Source organism: Panicum virgatum, chromosome 9N (genome assembly GCF_016808335.1).
Source record: "Panicum virgatum strain AP13 chromosome 9N, P.virgatum_v5, whole genome shotgun sequence".
Lineage (NCBI taxonomy): Eukaryota > Viridiplantae > Streptophyta > Magnoliopsida > Poales > Poaceae > Panicum > Panicum virgatum.
In genome coordinates, this window is record NC_053153.1 from 45,638,151 (window position 1) to 45,660,754 (window position 22,604).

The 22,604-nt window shown below is 45.4% G+C and overlaps 1 protein-coding gene and 1 long non-coding RNA gene across 2 annotated transcripts; both read right to left on the reverse strand.

Annotated features, from left to right (window-relative positions):
- Nucleotides 1-1,093: 1,093 nt before the first annotated feature.
- On the reverse strand, nt 1,094-5,587 carry LOC120689036 (the record flags this gene model as incomplete). The annotated part of the gene is made up of 3 exons (XM_039971382.1): nt 1,094-1,550; nt 1,645-3,077; nt 4,475-5,587. A coding segment is annotated over one exon (732 nt), but the record flags the coding sequence as incomplete, so codon positions are not given.
- Nucleotides 5,588-14,279: 8,692 nt separating this feature from the next.
- LOC120692472 lies at nt 14,280-16,688 on the reverse strand. Its single transcript, XR_005682642.1, has 4 exons — nt 16,480-16,688; nt 15,650-15,947; nt 15,339-15,450; nt 14,280-15,253 (listed from the first exon to the last, which is right to left on the reverse strand). It is a non-coding gene; the product is annotated as an uncharacterized LOC120692472 (long non-coding RNA).
- Between the last annotated feature and the right edge of the window lie 5,916 nt (nt 16,689-22,604).

Genomic DNA, 22,604 nt, shown 5'->3' on the forward strand with positions numbered 1-22,604 from the left:
AGCCAATATGGGTGAATAGTGCATGCATACATGTCCCAGGCGTCAAAAGGTTGATCAGAGCAACACACGTTTACGCAATATTGCATAAAACGAAACAACATGACACACCTGAATGATCATAAGTACATTCCGAACACGCAAAATACACCTGCATCCTACAAGCTGAGAATTCTGAACATGGCATTCATGCCACGAGTCCAAAATGACAGTGTTTGTTCCTCGCATCATACAGCGATGCAATACAAATATTCAATTCATCCAAGCAAGAAACCAGGCCTTCACTCAGGTGAACTAGATGATTACCACACAAATGCCAATATTGTAGCATCAACAATGTCCAGACACCCTGTCTGACGAACCACGCGACAATCATACCATGCAAGTGGACACAAAAAGGCAATCAGCTCGTATGTAGAGCACAAAGAAAGTGTTTCTTTCAATTTTGAATAGAACAAAAAGGTGAACATGATTAATGGAACAAACTTGGTTCTCATTCGGTGAAAAGAGCTCAAGGTCATTTTCTTTTCAGATATAAGCAATGCTAAAAGTTATTACACACAACAAACAGGTGAAATATATTTGGGTTTGCTAAGTCTGCTCTATACATAGCAAATCAAGGTTATTTTGCTTATCCCTAAAAAAAGGTTATTTTGCTTTGTGTTACAGAATCAGTTGTTAGGGCCCAGCCGGCCTAGGCGCCAGAGCTGGCGCAGCAGCCGCACGCTCGAGTGGCTAGGATTTGTTTCCTTGGATAAGTCGTTATTATTTCCATAAGGTAGTCGGATTTGTTAGGGAAAGGGATATATATATCCCTAGACCAGTTTGGAATGAATTAAGCAAGGCATTAATCTTTGCTGGCAAGGGGCCGCCCCAACCTTTCCTCCTTCCCTGCGCACACGCCAAACCCACCGCCACTGCCGCCGCCATCTGCAGCGACGGCACCTGTACGCCGCCAGCTGCCCAAGCCTCACCCTCCTTCCTTCTTCCCGTGTAATCTACGCAGCCGCGATAGGATTATCATCAGTAATCATGCAACAGAAAACGTGGTATTGCTTCCCGCCAAAAAAAAATTGCAATGCTTTCTGCTGTCCTTTCATTAGTTCATTGACTTTTCCGTAATCACATAAGGTTGCGGGTTCACGTACTGGGGTACAATAAGTAATTCTTCAGAGGAACACTTTTGGGAAACTATTATCTGTTAGAGGAACAAATACATCCATAGAGCTATTCCATTATTGTAACCATAAAGTTTTCTTTTACAAAAACGACAGTGGAGAACAAAGATTTTCAAAATGGAGACTTCAAATACTATCTTTTGAGGAAGTTGAACGATATACTACTTAGTAATCATTTGACATAATCTGGAAAACAATATTTCCCTAGTGCACATGTGTTATGACTTAAACATCAAGCATGTTGTCGAATAGAAGCTAGGTTTTACCTTTGTCTAAACATAGCATGTAAATTCAAAGATCATCAAGCTCACCAAAAGCGGCTACCAAACAAAAGGTCGCTGAAATCAGTGGCCAATCTCATGCTCGGATGATAACCTAGTTTACAATTGAAAAGTAAATATAAATTAGTGTTGAAAAATTGAAATTAGAGTAAGAAAAAAACCATGTATAAGATAAATACAATATTTACCCGAGTCTTGACACCAATCCCGCAGGCAAATGAGTGACTCAACAGTCTTTGTAGTGAATCTGCAATGGAAGTCACTGGTAACTCTCTCCTGTATTGAAAACTGACTCCGATGCAACTGTACATGCAGGCACCGCCAGCACATCTCGTGCTATGCGAGCAAGGGTAGGATAAACAGGTGTGTAAACCATCCACCAATTTAATATATTAAAGTCCTCAGATAGGTCAATTGGCCTCTCATTTAAGTATCTATCTAGTTCTGTTAACACTTCCACATTGCTACTTAGATGCTGACACCAGTCAGTAAATGGTCTATTATCTTCCATAGACATCTCCTCCGTGCAGTCAACATTACAATCATTCAACTGAGAAGAGTATTCATCATACAGCTCTCTTAATACTTTCTGCACTCCGAAGACTTTTGCCTGCAGCAGCCCCAAAGGCTTGCTTGAAACGGAACTCAACAAACATGTACTTGAACCTTGGATAAAAAATAATAGGGATGGATATTGATATGTATGACTTTTTCCAATATTTTTTAATCTTCCTTTTCATCCCTTTTATCATCTTCTGAACATCATTATCCACTTCAGAAGCTTCTCTATCCAAGGTTAACTTGATTTTCCATATCTCATGAAAATAGAGGTTCGATGTGGGGCATGATGAGCAGGAAATTGCCGTAATGGCATCATAGCAAACCTCCAACAATCTGTACACTACTCACAGCCTTTCCCACTCTTCAAAAAAGGGTGCATGTGTGTACTTTGTATCCTGTAATGCCAATGAATCAAATGCCTTTTTGAACGTCACAGCCATATTAAGCAAACAATATGTTGAGTCCCAACATGTGGGCGTATCCAGAGACAGCCACTCATCATATGAAATGCCTTCTTGCGCAACAATTTTCTCAAAGATTTGCTCTCTGGATTTTGATGATTGGATATACTTTACACTCTCACGTATCTTGTCACAAATTGATTCTACAAACTTTAGCGCATCACTAACTAGGAGATTTATTATATGTGATGCACATTGGTTGTGCAGCAACTTCCCTTCAACAGATAGGACCTTCTTGACCACCAAGTCCTGCTTCAGCATGTGCACCATTGTTTCATTAGCAGCAGAATCAGCTATTGTAACCCCAAATAATTTTTGTTCAATATTCCAATCCTGAATGCATCTGAGAATAGCATTGAAAATTTCCTCACCATTATGTGGTGGCTCTACAACAACAAACTTAATTATCCTCCTTTGCAGTTTCCAATCAGTGTTGATAAAGTGGCATGCGACACACATATATCCCATAGTTTCATCCATGTCAGCAGTCAATGAAATCTTACAATCTGCACTCTTTAAGACCTCCAGCAGGACTAGCTTTCGTTCTTCAAAAGCTGCAATGCAGTCATTCCAATTCATTTGATAGTCTAGGGGGAATCCTGCCAATCAATGGGAGACATTAGATCTCAGCTTCATCTTTTTACTATTTAGCACAGTAATCACTAAGGGTGTGCGGTAACTGCTATACAACAAGAGTTTCACAAATGAACCATTACAAGATGTTTAAACAGAAGGAAATAACTTTACATCTATTTTTATCTTTCATTGAACAAAGTTTCTCAACTCTAATAACCATTACAAGTTCTACCACTAGTATGGCTGGGCAAAAAACCCGATACCCGAAGCCCGAACCCGAAAAACCCGAGCCCGAACCCGAAAAACCCGAGCCTGAAAAACCCGAACCCAAATCCGGGTTTCAGCCCACGGTACCCGAAATTAGTTCGGGTAATTCGGGTTTTGGGCCACGGTACCCGAAATACCCGATCTACCCGAAAAATAGATAAGCCCATTAGCTTCATTGTATTCAGCCCAGCCCACCAACAGTTCAAAACCAAGCCCCCTATCTAACCCTAGGCAGCAGACCGCCAGACACCACCCCCCGCCGCGCCCCCCACTCCCGCGCCGCCGCCACCAGACCCCGCGCCGCCGCAGCCCCCAGACCGACGCCACCAGGACCCCGCGTCGGCATCGTCGCCCCCCACGCGGCCACGCCAGGTCGCCAGCCCCAGCCGCCCACCGCGCCATCGCCCGCCGCCCCATGCCCAATGGCACGAGCAGCGGCTCCCCGCCGCCATCCATCGCGCCGACGAGGCGAGGCCCGGCCGGCAGCCCGGCACCGGTGCTCGCGGCGATGTCACGGGAGGCCAGGAGAGCGAGCACGGTGGCGGCGGAGGATGGGGAGGGGAGGAGGCGAGATCTGGGCGGGGACGGGGGAGAGGACGAGGCCACCGCCCACCGCCCCATCCACACCTCCCCTCGCCGTGGAGCTCAACACCGGCGACGCCCTATACGCGCTCCTTTCCACGCACCTCCCATGCCTCGCCTTCCTCTCGCGCCGCCTCACCCGCACACGGCACACCATCGCCGACGCCTTCCTCTGCGTGCTTCCGCCCGCACCCACTCCTCTTCTCCGCAATTCGGGTTGTCCGGGTAAACCCGAACCCGAACCCGAAATGTCGGGTACCCGAATTTTCGGGTTTTGATTATTTCTAGCGAATTTCGGGTTGCAGTTTTCAGAACCCGAAATTTTGAAAACCCGAAAAACCCGACCCGAAATTTTCGGGTAACCCGAACGCCCAGCCATAACCACTAGTGATGCACACAGTTCGAGGATAACACAGAGCACAGCCATGATTCATCTAACAAAGAGAGAAGAAAAATGGCATCAACATTTAAGATGTTATAGCAAACACATCAGTAGAGCTATGAAGGTATTCTACTATTCTATCAGGGTTCATTGATCTCTTAAAGTAACTGGACAGAGACATGAATCTACCTTTGCTTGTATATAAACTTCTGTAGGGATGATAGGCACAGGTGGTGATGAAATTCCATTTTCCAAGGTTCCTGAACTTCATCGACTCAAGCTCGACTATGAAGCAACCAACATCCGTCCTGAGGAAGATCACATTATCTTCTTCATCATACCCATGAATTATCATGTGCCCTCTCCCGTCTCTAGACAGCCCAGTGATCTCTTCCAGCTTAACAATCTTCCACGGCACCCAACTAGAAACACCATCATTACCAACCTTCCTCTCCCACATGTCGAAACTAAGGCTTCTCAAAGCAGCAATGCCTAAACCACCACTCTCTGCCAGGATGATTTGATAGTTGCCGCAATAAGTATCCATGTCCGGCGGAACGCCAAGTCTATCTAGGCTCCGTTAGCCAAATCAAACACAAGGATGCCACTTTCAACGTCCTGAAGCAACCAGTAGAGTGAATCCCCAATAAGGGTACTGGTGCTGTCCGCGTTATTATCATACATATACGGAAGAGCTGTTGAGCTGGGATTACCCCATTCGCGGGTCTGCGACGAGTAAACGCAGGCGAACGCTCGTCCCTCATCTTGGCCGATGCCTATCAGGACCAGTTGGAAGGGGCCCGAGTGGCACTCGCCGTGCTGCGCGTGGCCTTGCTCGCCGGCAGCGCAAAGCACCGCGCCGTTGCAGACGAACTTCCCCTTGACATTGAACTCCGGTGGGGCGGCGACGCAATGCCGGTCTCCTGTGGCGAGATCCCACACGAGGAACTCGTGACGTGTGCGGTTGAAGATGAGGACGCGCCCGTGGCGGACGCCGAGCAGGTCCCAGCAGTCACCCTCCTTGTGCCCCAAGGGGAAGCGATGGTACGGGATGTCGTCGGGAGGGTCCATGCGGAAGACTGGGTGGCCGGAGAAATTCATGAAGACGCCGAGGAGTGGGGGCCTCCGATGACGCGCGCGGAAGCGACCGAGGAAGCCGGGGTCGGAGACGAGGCGGCGCCAGGTCGTGCAGACAGAGGCGGCGCGGGGCAGGGTTGAAGGCTGGGGCGGGAGGCGGAGGAGGATATCTGCGAGGAGGTCGTCGTCTTCCAGCGCCCGTGGAGGCGCCGCAGGTGAGCTGCATCACCGGCGGCGGCGATGAGCCATGTGGGGGAGGGACGGAGGGAGGGTTTGCAGGATGCTGCGGCAGTGGAATTGGAGTTCTTGGGCCAGTTTGTTGGGCCGTGCTTTCCATCGGCCCTGTTTGGTTCATTTTAGGAAAACTAGAAAATAAAACGCCTTGCGCGCTCTATCATGATCAAAATAACAGAAATTATAAAAAATTATATCTACCCAACATCATACGCATCAAATAGAATTATGTAACTTTGTAACATGATTGAACATAATATTTAGCATGATGCTATGCACAAAACCACACAACCTACTATTGCGTGAGCTACTGAATTCAAACTTATTAATCTGCTCGTAAAAACAACAGAATGCATTTATTAATCTGCTCATAAAAACAGCAGAATGCATTAATTGAACTCGTTTGAGTTCATATATTGGCATCTCAAGTAAAATGCTCTGATTTAATTAGATAGTATAATGACTTCGTCATTAAACACATCATCATTGTTACAAATGGGAAAAACTTCATCGCATCTTCTTGTCCCATAGACAAGCACCAAGATATTTCAGATCTAAATTGCCATCCAGTGTAGGAAAATATTGTTGGTCTGCAGAGTCTGTAAGGGCAATTTATACACTTAGATAGAAGTAATAGAAAAGAAGTCAGTATGAAAAAAAAGGAAAGCAGAAGGAGCTTTCTTTTTGACAATAGTATGGAGTTTATGTGTGAAATCATTCTAATGAGATTCTGTATGAAATCATTCGTGGATATTAGCCAATGATGCCATCCATCAGAAAGTGCCATGGCTACACTTTAATGTTTTTAACCATCTGAAACCAGGACATATCGTGAAGGAGTAGAGAGATCAGAAACAAATAACGTAGAAGGATCTAGAAGCTGATTTACTTTCAGAAGGAAGATCATGTTCAGTACGGAATGGTGAATGCAATCGGCCAGTCTGCAGTAATTCCCGTGCCACAACCCAAAAAGTATGTGCATGAATGCATCCTTGCTTGCAATGCAAATGTAAAGGTAAAACTTACCAGAAACATGTACAACGAAGTATGAGGATCTAGGCAGCAAGTAAAATGGTGCAAGGAAAAACCTAGAACATCTAGCATGCTTCACCAGTCGTACCAGGCATAAACATTAATTGGAAATAATATACTCATCATTTGCCAAACTCCCACATTTGCAGGAAAATCATATGCAATTTAGAACAACTGCACAAAACTACATTCATATTTCAGATAAGCTCTCGAGCTTCAAATGCCAAGTTGAGAAACAATAATTGGTGCCATGCCTTTCAGCTTTGTAACCACAGCATCAACAACCATTGTGGTTCTTACAAACAAAAGGTAAAAAAATGAAAGTATGTCAAAAGCTGTTTTTTTAAGACAGGAAACAAATTTGTCTTCTACAGTTGGCCCACAACACAAAGAAAAAACAAACGAGAAGCTAGCTAATTATGCCTCAGGGTGGATAAATCGGAATGAAAAACTCATACACAACAAAGATAGATATTCCATCATATCACAGAAGGTGTCTTTTCTTTAGGGGAATTTACTTGAATTACCAGTTGTCAAATTGATTACCACGGCCTGTGCAACATAGGCGACGCAGGCATGAACACATGCAACACTCTAGCACACAAACAGTGGTAAAAAAAATCATCAAAGTAGCTAGCTACGCTCGTCGACTTGCCTGGGCATGCTGTCCGCCTGTCCGTGGGGATGAGTTCTAGCGCGTCGCGCCCATCGCGCTGGTGCCGCTCCCAGACGCAGCCGAAGTGTCCTGCCCCTTGAACGCCAGCAGCCGATTGCACATGGCCTGCTGGGAGGAGCTGGCTGGGAGCACGGGGCATCCTCAGATGCAGACCTGCTCTCACTGGCTCCGAGGGGATGCCTCGTATGAGACTGTGAAGGAACTCTGGCCATCGCTCATTGCAAGGAGGGAGGGAGGCCGCCGCTACGCATCGTGGTCGCCAGCACTGCATAGCTGCCTCTCCCTACCTCAGGAACCACCACAGATGCTGCCGGAGGAGGCTAGGAGGGAGCTCGTCGTGTTCAGTTGCAGACGAGCCGCTGCTTGAGGGTGCTAGATCTCCAGCAGGCAGCGCCGCGTTGACTGGATCTAGAGGGATTAGGCAGCCGCTTGTTCACGGGAGCGTTGTCGGTGGCGAGCAGATCGGGTGGAGCTTGTGGCGGGGAGGTCTGGTCCAGCCGCCACACCTCACAGGCCTTGAGCTTCAGCCATTGGCCGACTGGCGGACCATATGCAGCCCCCGCGGCACTAGATCCAATCGAGCTCACTGTCGCCGCAGCTTGTGCTCCACTTTCTGTTACCGCAACACCGGAATGCCGCTCGACAAGAATACAAGGAGTGATGGTGGTGTTGTGCCTGGGTGGGGTGGGGAGTCAGCGAGAGATGCACGCGGCGACCAGCGGTGGCAGGAGGGAGAGAGAGGAGAGGAAAGAGAGACGAATGAGGAAGATGTGGAGTTTTTTCTCCAGCCAGGAGCAGCCTTATCGCTGCATGTGGGGCCAAATTCGGCCCAAGACCTGCACAAGCTTGATGTAGCCAACCCACCCCACAAATCTCGTAAACATAAAAAAAACATCATATCGAATGTTTTAACACATGCATAGAGTACTAAATGAAGTCTATTTATAAAACTTTTTATATGAATGGGCTGTAAATCGCGAGACGAATCTAATAAGCCTACTTAATCCATAATTTGAAACAGTGATGCTACAGTACCATCCGTTAATTATTAATTAATTATGGATTAATTAGCATCATTAAATTCGTCTCGCGATTTACAACCCGTCTGTGGAAAATTTTTTATAAATAGACTTCATTTTTTATTTCAAATTAGTAAGATTCCATCGAAATTTTTTTGGGTTCGAGCTAAACACAACATGGCCCAAGTTGCTTTTTTTGGCGTACAACAACAACGTCCGCGCGTGCAGCAGAGCCATGACGTGGCGCACTGTGAAGAAGCTGTCGTACATGCCGTATCCGTGAAATGCTCTCAAGCGCCGAGGAGGCACCTATCTTTAAGAAACCCGATTCTAGAATAAATTTTGACCAATGCTTTAGAGTGTCGAACAAAGTCAGTTTACAAAACCAACTCTAGAACCCCTGCCCTAGGATCCCTGACGAATCAAATGAGATTTTTGACTGCGTGATTAGAGGATGGTACTGTAGCATCACTGCAGCAAATCCTCGATCAATTACCATCATTAAATTCGTCACGAAAAGTTACACTCATCTCTAAAAAAGTTTTACAAATAGACTTCACTTAGTACTTCATGTATGTTAGATTTTTTTGTAGAATAGAACAGAATAGAAGAGAAAAGAAGAAACCAAACAGGGCCAAAAAAGATCGCCACGGCTGTAGAATCTATTTTTTTGAAGCCGTGGCGATCTTTTTTTTTGAAGCTTCTCATCTGGGTACAGCTGTAGAATCTATTCGTACATGTGTACTCACACCCACTCTACGCACACACACCACACTCACACCCCACACATATACAAACAACCTACAACTACACTCAGAACCAAACATCGCGTCCTTCTTGAGATTACCGAAGTCATCCATGGTTTCGTAGACGACGGGCACGTCGTTTTTCCATTGTGGCACCACGCGAGAGAGACTGGAGATTTTAATAAAGGGAATACTGTTCCCGGATGGGAAAACCCACGTCGAGCAGAGTCGAACGCGGGCGGTGGGCGCTACAACCAGCGAACCGCACCAACCTTCCCAATAGCCGGGGCGATCTATGCGGCTCAGCTGCAAGGTTTTAGTGGCCCAATATTGGCTAGCCTACCAAGCCCGTGGACCAGAGCAGAAGCCCGCAAGACCCGCAAATACCTGGTGCTTCTCCTTCCGCCCCAATCCCGTGCTCAGCCGCCTGCGGCCTGCCGACGACACCCGCCGCCGCTTGCAGGCCGCCGCCCACTATGCGCTGCACCACTCCACCACGCCACCACGCACTGCCCGGCCGCCGCAAGAACCACTTCAGCGGCTCCAATTCCGCCTCAATCCCGTGCTCCGCCGCAAAACCTAGGCTAGGGTTTCCACCGGGATTCGTCGTGCCCGTCGCGGCGCACCCGTCGCCGGCCACATACGGAAAGCCCTGCGCCGACCACCTCGCCCTCTCCCTGCGCCGCCTCCGTGCCGCGCTGGCCGCGCTTGAGGCCAGTGACATCCCCACTACGCTCCATGTCGCCTCCGCCTTGCAAGAGCTGCTCCAAACATATTTTTCTTTTCATTGCAATTGTCTGCCATCATGAGAAGATTTCATTCAGGTAAACCTTGGTCTCCCTCTCCCCCGTAATATGATTCTATCTCATTGATACAATCCATTAATTTATAAAAATGTGCAATTGCAGGGCTCAATCACCTACACCAGTTTCAATGTTATCTAATTTCAAAGAGTGGACACACATCAATATTGTCTATCTCTAGTTAACACTCTTGTCATTTACCTTTTCTTCTGGCTCCCTGCTACAGTGCTAGTCTCTAGCTAGTACAGCATGCTCGTGTCAGTAGAACTACCCAATAAGTTTCTTTTGTTAGGCTAAGCACAAGGTATGTTTTGCAAATAGTTTAGCTTACAGGTTTGTTTCATCAACAAACAATGTTTAACTCAATTGTTTGTTGATAACAGTAGGCCTTAATACTAAATAATAGGTACCTTGCTTAACCTGTTCAATTGTTTTCTGTAATTGGAATTAGAATTTAGTCTTGTGTAAGCAGTAGTGATCCTGCTAAAAATACATGTTTAATTGTTTTTGGATCTGAAACCCTTATCCAAACTGGTACTCAGAATAAGTACTCTTCCAATGTTGCTTGTATCCAGTTGTGCTTGTAGTGTGTTGACAACACTATCATGTTGTTTGCAATTACGAGTTCTATGCAAAGCTTGTATATAATGTCTGGTTTGCCATTTTTGTTTACTATTGGTGTGAACCACTATCATTTTGTTTACTATTGGTGTGAAAACAGAGCTCTGAACAGAGCTACAGAGAGGCGTGGAACTGTCTTGTCTGATGAAAAAAGTACTACAACATGAAAAAACACTACAAGGTGATCTCTAATCGCCTTCACTGCATAAAAATGGTCTTGCACTCTTGCATCTTCAGATGTCAGCAGTAGTATCCAGTATGCTTTCTTTGTTGGTATAGTTAAGATTTCACATCCAGTCTTATCAAAAATTTTGTTTTAACTATGAGGTGCTCCCAGATTTGAAGAAAGGGTCTATGATCTGCTTGAAGGAAGAAGAAGCTTGGCAGCTACTCCCTTTTTTATTTAAAAGTCCTTGTGAGGTATGGTGTTCTCTTGCTGAAAGAAGCTAATGAGATGTGGTTCTTCTCAGATTGATGAATAGCACGTGCTGAAAAAAGTACTAGTTTGGTTAATGAGCTAATAATTCTTGTTTATTTTTGATGATGTAATCTAATCCTAATCTGATTGATGATAGAACGACACTGTTGTTCTAATTATTAGCGCCTTTTTTAGCTTTTGTTTCCATTCACTATTTTATATTAATTTTCATAAAATATAGATGAAACTTATTGGTTGATTAAATGGACTAGTACTGGGCAAGCAAGCGCTAGCTGCCTGTTCAAGCAAGCGAGCTAGCTGTCTGTCCATGCGGGACATGCGGGCTTAGAGTTTCTGCCACAAAACCCACAAACCGCTTATTGCCCACGTGCTAAACCTTGTGGGTAAACAAGTCTGTGCAGGGCGTGGTGTCCGGCGACGGTGCGGGGCGTGTGGCCTGTGCGGCGGTGAGTGGCACTGCGACTGAAGGTGCGAGTTGACCATGGCATGCGGTGGCACGGCTGCGCCGCCCGCCGCGGGAGACTTCTTGCCTTGACGGGCTGCTTGCCGGGCTGTGGACGTGCAGTTAGGATGGGATTCTCCGGGCGAAAGCCTTGCCGGCTTCCTGCTGGTGGTGATGACATCGGCGTCTGTGGGCGTCGTTCTCCCTGGGGGTGTCATTTTGGAGCCCATTTCTTCTGCGCGAGTTTCTTCGGGTGAAAACCCTGTCCACTTGTTGGACAAGCGACGGCGGCGCCTTTGGCGTCGCTACCTTGTTGAAGGCGTTGTTGGTGGAGACACTTCTTGGCCAGGCGGCGGAAGGACTGCCACTAGCGGGGCGGGGCGGCTCGGTGCAAGTGGCGAGCTTAATGGGGGTTGTCGAGCTCATGGGGCGGCGACCAACGTCGTGCTGGCGATCGGGGGTTGCCTCATGTTTGTCGGGTTGGCTGCTTGCAGCGGACTGCAGCGGCTGGCACTGCTTTGCAACTGTCAGTGCGGCGTGGGACAACGTCGGAGGGCAGCGCTTGCGGCAACGACAAGGTGGGACGACTTGACTTGCAGCGGATTGTGGCGGGCGGTCCAGCTACACTGTGGCTACTCCGGTGCGGTCCATCATCGGAAGACGGCGCAAGGGACAACATGGCTTGTTGGCATGGCGATGGAGGCTGCTCGCACGAGTGGGGCAACGAGATGATGTCGCTTGATGGGCGCGGCTCGGTCGTTTGATGGAGTCTTTGGAAACAGGGCAACATGATGCATCATCCTAATGGCGATTTTATATACGAATCCAAGACACGGAGACTGAGGCAGATGTGGCGAGGCCTCCGCGTGCGGTGTCTTCGACGTGGCGACGATAGCGAGGAGGAGTCCAACGGCGGGTGTGGCGAGGCCCCCGCGCATTGTGTTTTCGCGGTGGCGACTGCGAGGCAGCTGGTGTGAGGTCTGGATTCGGCGGTTCCACTCTATCGGATGGTGTGTGGCGTTTGTAGCGGTGCTACAGCGACAGGTCCCGCATGGCGGTGGCTGCTCGGTATGGTGTCGTCTGTTTCCCTCTTCTCCCTTTCGGCGCGGGTTTGTGTCTCCTTGGCGACTACATGTGTAGTTTGGTGGTTGGTCGCGACGGCTCGGTCTCTTTCTGTCTGTGTCGTGTGTTTCCTTCGCTTTGAGTAGTTGAGTTCCCCGTGTTGACGTCCCAATCACCGGGTGAGTTTGAGTAGTTGAGTTTCCCGTGTTGACGTCCCAATCCAACCGGGTGAGTTTTTTTGTTTTTTGTTTTTGTTTTTCTTTTTTCCTGGCTATGACCTTCCAGGGTTGTAGCTTTGTACTTTTCTGCTATATCAATGAAACGCGTACTATCTTGTGTGGTTCATTCAAAAAATCTTGTGGGTAGCCTCAAACCCGCAAAAAATAGTTGCGACCAGCTGTGAGGGTTTGTGGCAGGCCGCAACCCGCCCCGCCTGCAGCATGACTTGCTGCGCAACTCATATTTACTGCGGGCACCATCATGTCAGCCAGGGATCAAACTAGTGGGGTCCACTACTCAGTCCCTCAGCTATTTTTTTAATCGTATCTAAAAAACTATTTTAATCCTGTTGCTCACTTTATTATTCAGACGCAGGATCAGCGAGATCGTGATCCGCCAAAACAAGACATGGCATGTTTGGAACGAAGAAATTGAAAATAGGCAAATTTGATAAAATTCAGAGAATTGATAGAAATGTACTCGTAAAATAGAGAAGTGGGAAAACATAGTGTTTGGAATGTAGGATTTCGTACAACCGAAAGTAAAACAATTAAAAATCCTAAATAACATTTAGTAATAGATTAGTACTGATAAATTGCACGTTCTCTTTTAATCTTTAGTGGTCTTCACATTTGGGACCGATGGTTCATCTACTCAACTCATCCACAGAAGCCAGGCATGCTCCATTCCGGTACTCCTGATGTCACAAATAACGTGCATGGATGCCCTGGAATTAGTTTGAACCATCCAACCATTTTGAACTGTTTGCTGCCCCTCTAAATGCTTGACACACTCTAGAGGCATGGATTACAGCAGTTAAGGCTGAGCAAAACAATTCAATGGTAATATCATATTACCAGATGATCTTTGTGCTCTATGGAGCCAAATTTTCTTTATAATTACAACTCCTGGTAATTTAAGCATCAAATCATTTCTAACCAAGCAAGAAATTGGGTATCAAAATACAGTTCAGCTTGTGTATGTATCCTGTATCAGTAACTAATTTGGAAATCCGACCAAACTTCATATAGCAACACACAAGAGATGGCCATTAAGCTTTTTGGCAAAGGGAATGTTCTACTTGAGTGAGATAAAAAAAATGTTCTAATTAAGTGAAGTATTATCAAGCTGATGATGCGGGTGACAGGGAGGGTTGGTTTCCCCGGCCTGATCTTGGCTCCCAGCAAAGAAATGTTTCTTGATGTAAATGGCGGCACCCAGTGTTGAAACGCCAAAAAGGGCTAGCCTAAACCTGCAAACAAATTAAGGATTATAACCAAGCATTATATATTCATATGCATCCATATATAATCCATCAGTATGTATAACGCTAGCTAGCTAGTCCGTTTTATTTGTCCAAAAATTATAAGAATTTCTAGTTTTATTTTTAATCGTCAAACTATATTAGATTGGACCAAGTTTATATAGAAGTGTCATATCAACAACAACATTTTTTATTACGCCAATAATAATAATTTGACATCGTAGTTTCTTTTTGTCTTTAATTTCAGTAAACTTATTAGTTGGTCAATTCTAAAAATACTTATATTATATTTAGTGGAGGCAACAGATCGAGGAGAGAACAAAATTCAGAGTGAAGCAGTATATATGTACCGACCTGGCACGTATCATGTTCGGTCGCTTGACATTTTCAAGTACTTCATTTATCATCTTTCCACGCTTCTCCAAGACATGGTCTAGTGCGTTCATTTTATGGGAGACGCGTTCTTCTGCTGACTTGATGACATTGTTGTTTGGTGGTGGCACCATAGGAGTTGCTTGCCGCTGTCCCCAATTGTGGAAATCTACACTGTTGCGAGTCCCCTGCAGGTCGAATAAACAAGGATGAATGATGATGCTGTTTTTCGATCGGCTGGTACATGAAAATAGTCATCATAATTTCAGGCGATGGATATGATTAATCCAACGACCCATGCATCGATCATAGATCAAGCACTATTCATAAAGTAAAGTAATTAGAACATCGAAATTCTAGCCTAGCCGCTGGCATTCTAAAGCCATTCGCCGGAATTTCACAAACTAAAGTAATTACGCTATTGCTGGAATTTCACAAATTAAAGTAATTACTTATATGGGTTTGTTCAGTTAATCCCCTCCACAATGGATTGGAAGGGATTGGAGAGGATTGAGTAGGGGTTTTGATTTGTTGGGGATTTAATACATTCCAACCCTCTTCAAACTCTTTCAATCCCCTCTAAACCGAACAAAGCATAAAGAAGATCTAATGCGTCCGAGATCGACGGGATGGGTGCGGTTACCATGTGGGGCTCGTCCAACCAACCAGTGCCTTATCCATCACATAACTTTAATAGAGATTAAAATTAAAACTTTCAAAAGACAACTTTATCTTCTAACCAATAGTAATATAAACTATCCAACGACATGATCCAAACAGAGATGTCGTTTGATATCCCTCCTAAGATCTTTCGAAAGGTGTTTGAACCAAACTTTCTTCAATACTCCTCTGGTCTCCAAACACCTATATCGTTCATAATGCCTCACTCTTTGTCTGATATCCGGTGGAAGTAAATGGTGGCGCATCTCTTCGAGACGTATAGAAACTGATTGCAGATAAGACTGGAAAATATTTAATCAGTGTCAACTGTCAAGCTAAGAAAAAAAGGCTGGAAAGCAGAATACATAAACTAAAAAATCACTCTACCTGCATGTTACCAATGAGAAGAGTGGAGAGGATTAGTACGAGCACACATATAAAAATAGAGAATAGCACTTCTCCAGGGTATATGCTTGTTGAAAGCCCTTGACCAAGGGTGCTGTTCAATGGAAATGGAAATTAAGATAGCAGGAAAAGATAGGCTCTAAAATAGAACAGCTCCTAATACCAGATCTAAAAGGAGTTTGTATTTCGAGCAAGCTGGGCTCATTTTCTGGGCATTGTTCAGCTTCAGAATTATCCAAACAAATTTAAATTCTGCATTGTGAGAAATCTCGTAAATAACAGCAATGAAGTACCTTAGATTTTGCAATCCCTATCAGAAGGGATAACACAATTTTGAGATGAAATTTCCTGGACCAACTATTCCAGAGACAAGTAGTGCTTGCTGGTAATGCCAAAGTTGAAAGGATCAGGTTGGGTACCATTGCACAGGTTGAATACTTGGGTACTACTAAGCCATTTATCGTAGTCATCAGGCCGATTATTATTGCAATGCAAGTAGCTGCTATGGCATCCACCATCGGGATCACAATACTGATGCCAGCAGCTATCTTCACGTTGTATGGTTAAAAAGTACCACAAAGCACCTACATTCTGTAGTAAATAATACATATAAAAACTACAGTACAAGTCATGGGGAATATGTAAAAAGCTACAGAAAATTAGAAGAGGCAGTTTCAATGAACGAATGATGACAGCAGATAACATGTATAAAGGTCCAGCATTATTCATGTGGAACATGATTGCAGACATAAATTTATGGGGAAAAAAGTCTTTGATGGACAGTGTTAACAGTGAGTATTTCTTCTACAAAAGATTTTCAAACAATAGTTAAAAATCAATTATATGAAGATGTTGATGTCTAAAATATATGAACACAGATCTCATTTTACATCTTAAAAACTAACATCATAGCTGAGGAGTCAAACGGTTTCTACTGGAGTATGTAACACAATTTTTTACCAAAATTTAAAATATAATCAGTTATTCAGAATATAAGAAAAATCTGGGGTAAGATCTCACTGATAATGTAGCCAGAGAAAAACTTCATTACCATTACATGTTCCAATGAGCAAAAAATGGAAATTATACTTGATAGCACATAACATAACAAAGCATAGCTTACACGACCAGCCAGCATAAACCATAGAAGATAATAAGCAGCACCAGCCCAAGCAGTTCCAATAAAAACACCAGCTGTTCTTTTCAAATCCGTGGTCACAGGGAATATTCGAAGCAACCTTGGAATGTATTGCACCAAGACAACCCAGACCAGTGCCGTTTTTGTGGTCAGTACATCTGGGCCATCTGGAATGTGGAGATACTGCCAAACAACAATCTGTGGACCACCAATAACATAGTTTAAGGTCAGCTTAGAAATGATTAAAAACAAGTAAGCTTCAGAATATGAATGGAATGATCATGGCCTTATGCATGCATGTAACAATATCAAGACTTGATGGCACAACAGTGCATACAGATGCAAGATAGCTAAGCAATAGTTTATTGCATCCAAACCTTAATGTTTTAAATTATATATTGAGGTATGCATCCAGTACCCACATTGAAGATTGGATTGTGGGGATTAGCATTTCGGAGAAGCCAGGAATAGTGTTTGACTATAATGAAAGTCTTTATTAATTTTGATTCATATTATAGCTTATTGTTGTCCCAGCTTTCTACTGGGAGAACAGAACTCATTTCAGCAAAACTCATTTATGTTGTTCAGTACTACAAGAAAGAGGAGGATTATTAAAAAAAGAGAGAATACTCTCTTGAACTGAAGTGAACATGATGAAGCTGGGCACAAGAAATAAGCAATGAATCAAATAGCAGCACACAAATGCAAATTTTACCTGAGAAATAGATGGCTAAAGAATTTTAATGTTCAAGCATTGAAGTATCTATTGGTCCTACATACTCAGCATACTTGTTATCTTTCTGTAATCAATTTTTTTTCAAATAGCTACATTAAGAAAAATGCATTCAAAAAATAAACCAAGTGGACCACCTTGCTTATAGCATTTCATTATCAGGAGGTCAAAGGCCAATACTGGTACACAAAAGAACCCCCAAGTATTTCTGCTCACAAGATAGATTTACCAAATATAATGGTGCTTCGCTATGTATAGATCTTTTGCGGTAGTTTTATGCAACTCATGTGTATTGTATTACCTTTGGCCTCTTTTTGTTTAAATTTTCTTTCTTCTTGCTCTGTTGCTCTGTCATCTCCATGAGCCAGTTCCCGGACAATGGTAAAACAACATTTTACCCTTCCTTTGCACACTTGATGCCTGGACCCAAACATTTTATTCCATTTCTCTGTAATCATTATTTTGGGTTCTTCCTCTGCACTGTACACACACCCATCCACCTCATATCGACCAGCCCTGGAATGTAAAGTATGTCAGCATATTGAGACAATCCCTCGGCAAAACAGAATTGAATGAACTGCCCCCCACCCTCACAATCAATGGTAAATGAAACGGGGTGTACTATAATACTAAAATTAAATAATTGGCAACATCAAGAGTCACTCAACTACAAATGCAACAAGAAATTGATGGTCAATATCATACCCAAACCAACCACATGGCTGGAAATATAGCAGAACTTTGTCTCCAGTTGTCAGGTTTGTCAAGACCATCTCTCCAGGTGAATCAACCCAAGTGCGGCCAAGTATCAGGTTGTTAACCTTTGTTGGCGGTGGAATGCCAGATTCTTTAAGTGTCACCCTAGTCCTATGATACAAAGTATATAACAGGCGTTAGATTTGGTGATTTCAGTAACTGGTTCCAACACAATCTTCAAAAGTTTGCTGATTATTAACGCGTTTCAAGACATACAGATCTCCAAGAAACAAATGCAATTCTAACAACTCACCTTCCAACTGGGTAAACTTCCATTGAATTTCCCAAGAATTTGATCTTCAACTTAGACGTGATGTCATAAGTAAAATGCTCGTTCTCACAATGAGCAACACCAATTGGAGGATGATGGCTTACCTGACAAAATAAGGGTAAAAAGTTGCCGAATTAGCAATAAATTTTATGAAAGTTGTTTGCATTAATGATTTCTGAAATGATATTCTTAGAAAAAAACCTGCTATTGTGTAACAACTCACAGTATTGTATTTTTCCTGTACTAACCTGCTGTTTTGCCGTCTGTCGACTTGATGTCTGCAAGCTTTAGAAGAGAGTCAAGTTTGAAGGCCATGGCTTCGCCTCGATTAGTTCTTGCGGTTCCCAGTCTTCAGAACTGCATCTAGCAACTTCATGAATAACTTGCTGCTTCTCAGATCTGCACAGGCTGCCTGAAAAGGTTCTGAAAAAATATTACGTTTTGATAATTGGCCTGAATGTACTTATTGTCAGTTTCTCAAATTAACTGAATTGGCAGCAGGTTACCAAGCCTGCAAATGTTTTTTGAAAATCCATCAGTTGCAAATGATAAGATGATAAGATGAATGCAGACACCACAAACTCATAGCATGGATTTAATTACAAGGTAGAAGGCCTAATCCAAATTTGAGAAGGACAACAGAGATAGTAGAGGAAAAAAATATAAGGAGAAAAATAGTTATTGCACTCTCTATAGTTTCACCTTGTCCGAACAATTGCTACACCTATTATCAGAGTCACCAACATGATTATTAGTGGATTTTTTATTCAACAAAGTGGAATGAAAATCTGACAGATTAAACAAGATCTAGAGATTCAGCATTGTCACTGTAGAAAGAATAGATGCATGTAATGTTGTGGATTGGATTGCATTGAGGCCTCGGCCGGTATATATGAGAGTACAAGACTTGGGGGGCAAGGCTCTCCGGGATACATATGGCAATCTACGATACATATATCTATAACTACCAAATATACTCTAATACTCCCCGCAGTCACAGCGGGAGCACCACAAACGGTGAGACTGGAGAAAAAGCCGAAAGCAGTAGCCAACAGACTAACATCCCCCCGTAGTCATAACGTCGGTGTGGTGCGGACGCTGCGACTGGAGAGAAAACCGGCAAGTAACTCATGCGGATGGTAGCCCTTTGTGCCGATGTCGAGGTAGCCGAGCATGAGGACGAGTAGCCGTGGTCGAAGATGCCGTGCGTAGGGTAGCCGTGGTCGATGTGGAGTTGTCAAGGTTGCCGAGGGTAAGGAGCCGCACATGAAGCCGCGGGCGCACGAGGAGGCGCCATGATGAAGGCGAGAAGACGCCGAAGACGAAGACGGCGACGCGTCGAGGCAGTCGAAGAGAGGGTCGATGCAGTCAGGAGCCGACGGGCGAGACATTCCCGGGTTTGCCAAGCCCGGAAACGCCTCGGGGACGATGACACGCATCGGTGTTGCCAATACCGAACGTGCAAGGGAGGATGCACAACCAGACGCCGTCGCCGAGGGGGACCAGCAAAGAAGGCCTCCATGGCGGTCGCAGGCGCAGAAAAAGGCGAGGTAGAAGATGCCAACGCCTGCTGTTGCTGGAGTAGACGAAGTAGTCGGGGACGAGATGCCAACGCTGGCGATGTGGTTGTGCTAGACGAAGCGAGGGGAACCCAGATTTTCCAGCACAAGGCCGAATGATCCGGATGATGCGGCGGCGGCGCTCGAAAGAGACGGCGAAGAAATCGTACAGCTTGACGAAGACCATGCGCGGGGTTCGCAGCGACGAGTCGACGATGAGGTTGGGGACGTGGTCGACGGCGGTGAGGAAGCAACGATGGAGAAGACCACGGGGTGACGCCACTGCTGCCCGAAGAGGCGACGCAGCAACAGCCCTCCGTGCTCGGTGAAGGGCGCGCTCGACGAGGACGGACATCAGGGAGCCGGGAGGATCACGCACATCGGCTGATCAGACTGAGTAGGGTGAGGCAAGATGACGGTGGACGAAGTCGGAGAAGGCGTCCCGATCGGTGAAGGCGATGACGAGCCGGCGAAGGTCGACGTGCGGACGAGGCGGCGGCACAAACGAGCGCCCCCTTGGGTGCCAGCCATCTCGCCATGCTGCAGGGTCGGAGAGGAAGAAGAGGCCAGTGAAGTCGATGCCGACGTCGAAGTAGAGGCACGAGGTCGACGAGCGGTGGGCGACGCAATCTCGATCAGTGATCGAGCAAAAGAAAAACAGTGCAGCAGCTTCTCTGGTAGCACCTCTGGGGTGCCTGTAGTAGGAAGGGATGCCCTCACCCTTATCTCTCTGTCCTGTCTACCCGCAGCCCGCAGCAGAGCACAAGCGAGAAAAAAAATAGAGGGGCGAGGGAGCAATCCGGCGGCGGCGTGGACGGGAGGGGGGGGGGGGCGAAGCAGCGGATCCCACCGGATCGAGCGGCGAGCTCGGACCGGCGGTGGTGGAGGGCTACCACAAGCGGATCCCCCAGCCGGCCGCGGATCCTACCAGATCAGGTGGATCCCCGCCTGGATCCGTGGAGCGGTGGCGGATCCCGCCCAGAGGCGGCGGCGGCCAACGGCGGATCCCGCCAGGGCGGGTGGCGATGGAGAGGAGAGCGGAGCCGGTGGCGCCGCCATGCAACCCGCCGGTGATGAATCCCGCTGGGGTGGGCTGCACGATGCGGGATCCGAGCGATGAGGTCGACGGGGTGAAGCAGAGGTTCCGCCAAGGAGCGAATCGACGACGGGCAAAGCACCACGCGGGAGTCCCTGCTGCCACCATGGCAGCACAGGGAAGAACGCGGGGAGACCGCGACTGTCACCACAGCAGCGCGGGACGGGGTCATCGGCGATGGCTTCCATGGCGGATGGCGAGGTATGCTCGATCTGCTGCTGCTTGACGCGGTACGGCGGCGGACTAGATGGGCTCGCCGTGGAGGAGGGCGCTGCCCCCGACGGATCAGGAGACATTAATTTAATTTTTCTTTGAAAAATAGGAGAAATCAAATTAGATAGTTGGAATGGAAATTCAGCGATAGGTGGAATGCTCTACTTTGCCTACAATTGTTAGTTGTGAGACCAGTGATAGGTGGAATGCAAATTCAGCAAACTTAAGTGTTTTGCCATCACTTAGCAAGCATACGTACTGGTATTGCATCTACATGTATTGGAAAGCAGGCGCTCACGTACTGGTCGGCTCGTCGACGGGCGGCGGCATGCACGAGCAAAGGTGGCCAAAAATGCAAAAAATGCAACCTGCAAAACATCTCTGAATAGTAAGACCAGAGATATATCTCTCTACAGCAGATTGACGTTTGACACATCTATAATAAGGACCCAGCTTTCCAACAAAATTATGTCTTTTTAACAGCTTTTGATGCCTGATCAGTGATCAATCAAACAAACTGCAATAAACTGTCTAGTCCCCAACTGAAGAAATTTCTAAAGTCATATACAGCATTGAACATGTATTAGCAACTCCAGAATCATGGTTGACAACAGAATGTACAATCTAAAAAGTTCACAAATAATTTTTCTCTGAGATAGTAAGGGTTTGATTAAAAAATATGTCAGTCAATGAAATCCAAAATTTGTAGTATAGATGTATATGTGCATCACTGAAGACGATATAAAAGGCCAGCGAGGACAAGTATAAATGCATTCAGATATACTATGGAAAATTTGACATAGCAATGCATAACTCTGTAGCAACACATAGTGTAGAATGTCTCACCAGTGACATGACCGGATTAGCAGAATTCATGAATGGGACTGGTTTCCAGGTTGGCTACTTTGAGGTAAACAACCATCTCACCAGTGATGCTTCTGCCACTTCAATGTTCTCTAAAAAACCATCTCTCACCAGTGTAGAATGTCTCACCAGTGATGCTTCTGCCATTTCAATGTTCTCTAAAAAACCATCTCTCATTGGGAGACGGATTCCAGTTATCATTTAACTTCTATGACAGAAAAAAAAACTCATAACATTGGTTATCTCCATCTAATAAAGAAAAGATGGCATCAGATCATACTAAGACGAAAAAACAAAACCCATACAAGTAGTCCATAAATCAACTTAGTTTCACTTACAGTGCGAATTGAATCTGGATCACATGCAACTGTAGCCTGTAGGAGTCAAATCTATATTCCTCTTGAACAAGAAAATGCTTGCGAAGTATGAAAATAATTTAAACAACGAAAGATTAGATACGCTTAACAACTGATTCCCATGGAAACAACGAAAGATTAGATACACTTAACTTTGTTGTTGAATTGGCGTTGCAATGGCTGAATTGCTCGACTCATGTAAATATAAATCAACACCTATACACATTGTTTTCTACAGAGGTTGGGACTATATACATTAAGC